This window comes from Aphelocoma coerulescens, chromosome 2, assembly GCF_041296385.1.
Source record: "Aphelocoma coerulescens isolate FSJ_1873_10779 chromosome 2, UR_Acoe_1.0, whole genome shotgun sequence".
NCBI classification, from domain to species: domain Eukaryota; kingdom Metazoa; phylum Chordata; class Aves; order Passeriformes; family Corvidae; genus Aphelocoma; species Aphelocoma coerulescens.
In genome coordinates, this window is record NC_091015.1 from 133,576,476 (window position 1) to 133,583,796 (window position 7,321).

The 7,321-nt window shown below is 36.8% G+C and overlaps 1 protein-coding gene across 4 annotated transcripts in view; it reads left to right on the plus strand.

Annotated features, from left to right (window-relative positions):
- Positions 1–1,557, plus strand: part of C2H8orf34 (chromosome 2 C8orf34 homolog) — a 151,475-nt gene extending 149,918 nt beyond the window's left edge. For all 4 annotated transcript variants that reach the window (XM_069004912.1, XM_069004911.1, XM_069004908.1 and 1 more), the window contains one exon: positions 1,118–1,557. In XM_069004912.1, coding sequence (XP_068861013.1) covers positions 1,118–1,125 — 8 coding nt within the window. In that variant the 3' untranslated portion in view covers positions 1,126–1,557. The remainder of the gene's footprint in view (positions 1–1,117) is intronic.
- Positions 1,558–7,321: the final 5,764 nt, after the last annotated feature.

Below are 7,321 nucleotides of genomic sequence, written 5' to 3' on the forward strand. Positions count from 1 at the left end.
CTAAATGAAGCACCTCCAAGGAAAGCAGTTGATCATTAGGGTATAAATAACAAAAAGCCCCCAACCATATAAAGGTAATAAAGGATGAGAACTGTTGCTAAGGTTTCCTAGGCTTTGTGTCTTGTTTTTTGTTTGTTGGTTGGTTTGTTTGTTTTTTTGTGTTGTTGGTTGGTTGGTTGGTTTGTGTTGTTGTTGTTGAAGAGGTTTTCATGGTATGTACCTTGCTCTGTTGATTATCAATACAGAATCACATACAAAGTCCAGGCATATCACCTGAAAAAGTGAAATTTATTCCAATTGTATTTAATTAATTAGCTGGATATAATGGGAAGAGTTTATTCCTACCAGGTTTCTTTAATCTCCCAGAAAGGGCTTGCATACTTATATGTTAAAAAGGAGTGAATAAATGTGAAGCTGCTGTGCCTGATTTCCTTCAGTGTTTAAAAATGACAAGGTGGAGGCTTCTCAGGTAACATAGAGACCTTTATGCATTCACCTGTGCAATTAAATGTGGTTGTGGTGTTTATTTCCAGCTTATAACTTTGATTCTCTAAATGGATCTATGTGATAGGTCCAGTTACAGAATTGCATCTTATACAAATGCTGGAGGGTGCAGGTTGTGTTGCAGTCAGCAACATTTGCAAAACAGTCCACTGCAATATGCATATGTAAATATTTGTAAAAGCTGGATTTCCATTTGCTTTGGGGAAAGTTTTTCAGCCTGAACACAACCAGAAATTAAAACATTGCTATCTCAGCTTATCTGATTCATCACAGTTGCATATGATGTTCAATGTTTTTTGAAACACAGGCTATTTTTTGCAATCTATTACCACTATGGAAAAAGAAGCAGCAGAAAACAACCTCCAAAACACTGAATAATTGGAAAAAATAGTGTAACTAAAGACTCTGTTATTTGCTTCTGAATATTTTAAAATTAAAAAGAATTGAGATTCACTAACATACTGATCCATGTTGCTTATTTAACTGTAAATTCAGCATAATTGAAAACTTACAAAATGCAAACACGGTGAAGGATTAATTTTTCCTTTTCTCCTATTTTTGAGTACATTACATTTTAACCCTAATTTCTGTGTTTTTCTGTTTGATTTCACAGGTTTGTGAAATCAGTGGGATTATTGAAGAACAATTTATTTTAAAAATTTTGATGATCAAAACCACACCTGAAAATTTGCTTTAGTTTATACATAAAAATTTTAAATAAAGTTATTTTTCTAGTATCAGCAGCACCTGAGTGGAACTGCTCTGATGTGTGGATGTTGTAATGCACTGAATCAGAGTATTTACTGTGGTACAGTGGCCTTAGGAAAGAAGGGTAACTGTCACCTTTTAGTATAAATTTACTATAATATTTTGTTTAGTTTATACCCCTGTTGTTTTGGATTGACATTTGATAAACTAAATTCTGGCTGACCAAAACAAACTTTGCCTAAAGACTGTATGTATTTTAACTTGTCTAAGCTTTTCTACTCCTTATATTTTTGTAATCTTTGCCCTTTTTTAGATTAATAAACATTAAAGTATTTGCTGCATCTGCCCCTGTGTATGTCCCATTCAGGTCTCACAGAGAACTAGCTGTTCACTCACAGTCACCTGCAGAGAGAGGTCAGATGGGAGAATGAGGGAAAGAGTGTGTGTGGGTAGCAGAAACAGGTGCTGCTTGTGCTGCATAGCTTTGTATTGAATTTATCTTCTTTGATCCTTAAAACAAATAAAGACTCTGTTAAAAAGGGAAGCATAATAAAGAGTGGTGCATGCATGCAAAAATAAAGCACCTAAAGGAATTTCACATATTATGATAAAGTGTTAGTTACCCATATGGATTACTGAAACAAACTTGCTGTTTAAAATATGCTATCTGGTATGTGTTGTGTGCTTGGAACTTTAGGAGATGCTTTAGCACAGACATCAAATGAAGGGATGTGGCAGTTGCATTTACTGATTTCATTTACCTGTTAATTCTGTCAAGTGTGTTCTCAGTTTCCTTTGTCTTCAATTATGTATGCTCGGGTCCTGTATCTTAGACAGAATTATATAATGAAATTGCTTGCAACTGTTAAAAAATACAGTATTACAAAGCATCTATTTGTTTAAGAAATAAAAGTAAGTTGTCCGTCATAAGTGTTTCATAGTGTGAACTTCTTTCTGCTGTCTCACAAATGCACAGTGCTAAATACACAGAAATTGTATGGTCTGTGTTAGTCATGAGCGAGCTAAATGGAAGTTAACATTGTGGTGAGCAAGTACTTGCTATCTGTGTCATCATAGTGTACAGTTCCTATCTGTAAAATGTTTAGCATACTGAAACCCACAGGGACAGTGCCTTTAAGTTCATTTCAGGAAGGTACTTTGTTAATTTGTTGTCAGTAAAGGAAATCTGTTAAGCTGTGTGCATTTCCAATATATTTGAAGACTGGTTTGCATATTATCATCGATATGCTGTATTTAGTCAGTTGTGCTCAGAAAAGCATTCTTGTGAAACTAATATCTCTTTTTGATGGGTTTTATTCTTCCTTAGTGGCCCTCATTTCATATTTTACCTTGATATTACTGAAAAATATAAAGTAGGATTGCCTTTTCTTCTTTCAGTTGCTTCACTAAACATCTTCTAAGTTGCATTCTTTCTGCTTCATGTCATTACTGGTTGAAATTATGACTATATTTAATCCTTGGGAAAAATCTCATTGAAATCAGGAGAACCAAGATTGCTCACAACAACTTGAGAAAGAAATTGGAATTTGGCAGCATCTTCATTCTAGAAGTTCTTGCATATATGAGAACTTGAAGTCAGTTTTGGCCCAGTAGGGCAGAAATATTTGGTCAGGGACGTGTCTGGTTTTAAATTTTGGTTACATGTGAGGAAATACAAGACAGGCTTTATTCAGAAAGGCAGAATATCAATCCTGTCTCTGGTATTTGCAGGGAAAAAAGGTTTTTCAGTTACAGATATGGTGAGTACATCACAGCTTGCTAGAGTGATAAAGAATTTAGCAAGTACTAATTGTACACAAGTATCTCAAAGTGTGGTAGGATGTCTTGGGTGGTCTCTGTTGTAAAAGCTGTGAAGCCTTGAGCTCCTGAGATATGACTGTTCCTGGGACTGGCCAGAACAATGGTATTTTTCTGGGACACTTTCTAAGCTGAAGGGTAGAGGATAAAACCACATAAAATATTTTCACACTAAAACATACACAAAATCCCATGTGATTTTTTTGTTTGGTTGGTTGGTTTTTTTTTTGTTGTTTTGTTTTGTTTTGTTTTATTTTGTTTTAGTTCTCATAATTTTGACATGATCTCTTGATTTTTTAACACTCATGGTTGGCACTACTCCCTCTAAAGCATATGGCAAACAATTTTGGCTGATATTAGTGCTCAGCCCAGCAACCAGTGTTGGCACTGCAGAGGAGAAGCAGCCACCTGGTGCCCTGACTGCAAACAAGCTGGCAGTGAAGCGTAGCAAGTTAGGAGAGCTCCAAGGAGGAACTGAGATGCGCTTAATAAGCAACAAGCAGCTGGGCTTAGGGGGGGCCTGGGTGCATAAACAGCAGCTGGGCAGAGCATGCATAAGGCATGTGGGACAAACTTATTTTCACCTCTGGGCTGCAGGAAGCCTTACTCATTTTCTGTTTGACCTTTTTGGTTTCAGGAAGCAGTTTCTCAATTGCTTATGGAATAAACTGTGCCTACATGGTGCCTAATTGAATTCAGTGTCAGCTGTGGATGCTCTTGATGTTGCTCTAGTTAGTTTGGGAAGAATGTCAAGGTAGAGGGGGATTTTTTTGTTTGTTTTTGACTCTGCACAAGGCACTTCAAAGTCATCCAAAAAGCTATTGTAAAGCTGCATAGAAATGTGCTACTGTCTAGTTGCATGGAACAGAACAGATTTAGCACTTTTCAGAAAGATACTTTATGGGTCATTTCTGGTGCTATCCAGTTACTGCATTTTGATGGAAAAAGACTCATGAGAAACAGATAAATTTTTCCTAGCCATATGTTTGCATCTTTTTTTAAGCCTTTATGAAGTTTTTTTAAGCCTTTATGAATGCAGTGATGTAGGGATGCAGCATTCTAAATAGTCCTTGTTAATGAAAAAAAACAAACATGTCTCAGTATATAAAAATGCATGTAGCTTGTCCAAAAAGCAGTGGTTTTTCTTTCAAAGGCCAATTTATAATTAAATAGGGTTTATGGCCATATGAGTTACTGCTGCTTCCTTCTAAGACCTTCATACCCTTAATACTTTATCTGGCTAATCTTAAAAACAAGGTATCCATATTCATTTCAATAACATGATAATACTAATAGGTTTCCTTCTGTATCGCTCATATCAAGTAACTTCATCATTAGTCAGATTTTTAAAAATACTTTCTTGCTACCCCAGTGTCTAGCTCTAGGATTTGTAGGTGTGACTGAGGGAGAAATGGGGAAGAACTCATACTTGCATAAAGCTATTATAATTAAACAATGTATTTTGAAATATCCAGTGGAAGATTTCTCTGAGCAAATCCTTATCTTGAAAACTTCAGCAATAATTTAAAAACACACAACAATCAGTTAATTTTGTATTAACAAAACCTTCTGGCCCTGTGGGATTATGTTTCCTAAAAATATGACCTAATTCACAGTTCAGGTGTCTTTCTGCTGAGTCAATACTTACAAAAGAGGGAGGAAATACATTTCGTTCTTCCTAGAGTATTGCTTCAGGTATGTCTACATTTCACTTGCAGAGGTAGCTAGATAAGTGCAGGGGAAGTCCTATAATCCAACAACTAAATTCAGAGAAATACACGAACTTGGTGAAAGCCAACTCACATGCGTGAATGTGATGCTCTCAATTGCTCTGGCTATACATGGCCATGCTTCACATTTAATCCAATGAACTATTAGTGTAAAATACAGAAAAGTTCCCCTGGGTTAGATTACAGCAGCCTGGACTGCTCTGCAGTAAGCATGCTAACCATAAAGTTACTATGCTGTTACAAACTTTATATTACTAGCTCCAGGCAGCTTTGTGAGAAAAAAAGATGTACAAAAATACATGTTCAGAGAATTTTGCGCCCATTCAGTCTTTGCCCTGGTTTCTACTTTGTTTGGATGAGACAACAGAGAGTTAAGCAATGCAATTAGTTTTGTAGATATTTTTATCCTTTACAGTTTTAGCTGAAAGTGCAAAAATTTGGGATAAATCCAAAAAAACACTGGTTTGACAGCATTAGCTTACTTACTGCTATATTGTTGAAGTATTAGTCAAATGAGTTTTAATTACTTTTAATTATCAAGTTGCTGGTTAAAAGAAGGTATATTTTTAAGTCAGATTTCTGACACAACTGTTCCTTGTGACTTTGGTCGCTGTTTTGTTTCTTGGCATGTTATATAAAACTAAAGCATAATCAAATAGGATCTAGTTTAGTGACACTTTTTTTTCCCCCTTTGGATAGTACAGTCAGCTACTATTTTTTATGGCTTGCCTGCCCTAGATATGCAGCAAATCTAATATGTACTGTCTGTAGAAGATTCTTCTACATCAGCTTTAAACCTATCAGGGTGCATCATCTAGTGAAAACACTGCTCTGGACCTAAGTTCAGATCAACCAGCAAAGCAGTCTGGTGGTGTTTTCACTTACACAAACACAGTACAAAGGTAGAAATTTCACTTTATCAAGAACTAGAATTTAATCTAGGAAGATCTACATCTCCATGTAGATCTTTGTTGTTGGAAGATGGCAATGGTTTAGTGACTGATATTATGCCAGCTGATATTCCAGAAATTCTGCTGTAGACTCTCAGATAGTCTTCATATAATAAAGATGCATGACTCTCCAACTCATGCATCTTTATTGTATGAAGAGTATCTGTGTTTGAACCTCACATTGTTTTTGTTTAATTATTATTAGCCAGTCCTGGAGAATGCTTCTGGTTCTAAAATGTTTAGGTAGAATCACTGAACCAATGTCTTCTCTAGATTCCTGGGCCTTCTTTTGAGAGCTGAATGATGCAATACTGTTCTGAACTGTGAGAGAGACAGAAGAAACCTTTTTGCCCACTAAAACTAGCTACAGCACAGCTCTGAAGAGACCCCACAGGAGAGTGAACATAAATCGTTCCTCTTGTGACTTACTTGAATGCTAAACTACTGATGCTTACCAGGGACCTCCTCTTCCAGAAATGTACATGTGTTTGCCTAGAGAAGGAGTGTAATAGGAAATGGGGCTGGGAAATGTCTCCAGATATAAGTTAGCTGCTAACCCTGATGCAGCATAACTGCAGTTAAACCATTTCTGACAGATGTCTCTCTAATGTGTTCTGAGAATGTCTGGAGATGGAGAGCCCCTCTCCTTCTCTAGAAAATCATGTACCCAAGTGCTTGTATCTTGCATGACAGCTCTTTCCCAGAACAAGATCTTTTCTCCTTGAATACATTCTTTATGTCTTAATTGTCTGCATCTTGTTTCAGCTCAGAGAACAATGAATTGAGATGCCACCCAAAGCAACAAAATTAATTATTGGTCCTGTAAACCCTTTTGAATTTTTACAGTGATGCAAATGTGCCCAGGATTTCATTCCAAGTTACAGACAGTGGTGAAGAACCACTGTTACAGCCCCACAGATTTGTCAGCAGCACACAGCAAGGACTTGTGCTCCATGGGGTGGACATGCTGCTGCTCTGAGAAGCCCTGCTTTTGCACTAAAAGTGACATGGAATGAAACAGTAAAGAGTCCTTTGAGCATCCATTCTTCAGTCGTTGTAGCTGTCTCCAAAAGTGTATGAGGAATTCATGAGTACATTTCAAAAACTTGCCAAAATGCTCCCTGGGGCCTGATAAGTACCATAATTCAAAATCTCTCCTAAGTGTCCCTAGAAATCATTCTCTTCCAATTGATGTGTGTAATCCAACACCTACACACTCGCAACTCCAGGTTTAATAAAGTCTGGGGCCCTTCCACTGAGATTCCAAAGCAACTTATACTTCCTATCCCCCCAGGTGAAACTATATTTCTGTGTCCAGAATATATTATCTGTTATTGACTTTTCATCTGGACACAGATCTTGCAGAATTTAAAATATTTTCCTATGAGGATGTGTTGAAAACATCTGATGGGCTTGCCTGGGGTATTGTGATGCATAGGCCTTCTGGGAGACTAGCATGAACCTCATCTCTAATTCTGTGTCTGCTCTGTGCAAAGACAGGAAGGTATTTCAAAGAGCCAAAGTTCCTGATTTAACAATATCCAAAACTCCAGGGAGAGACGTACACTCACTATCTCTCTTTAAAGCAATTAATTCAAAGTATGAATTAAT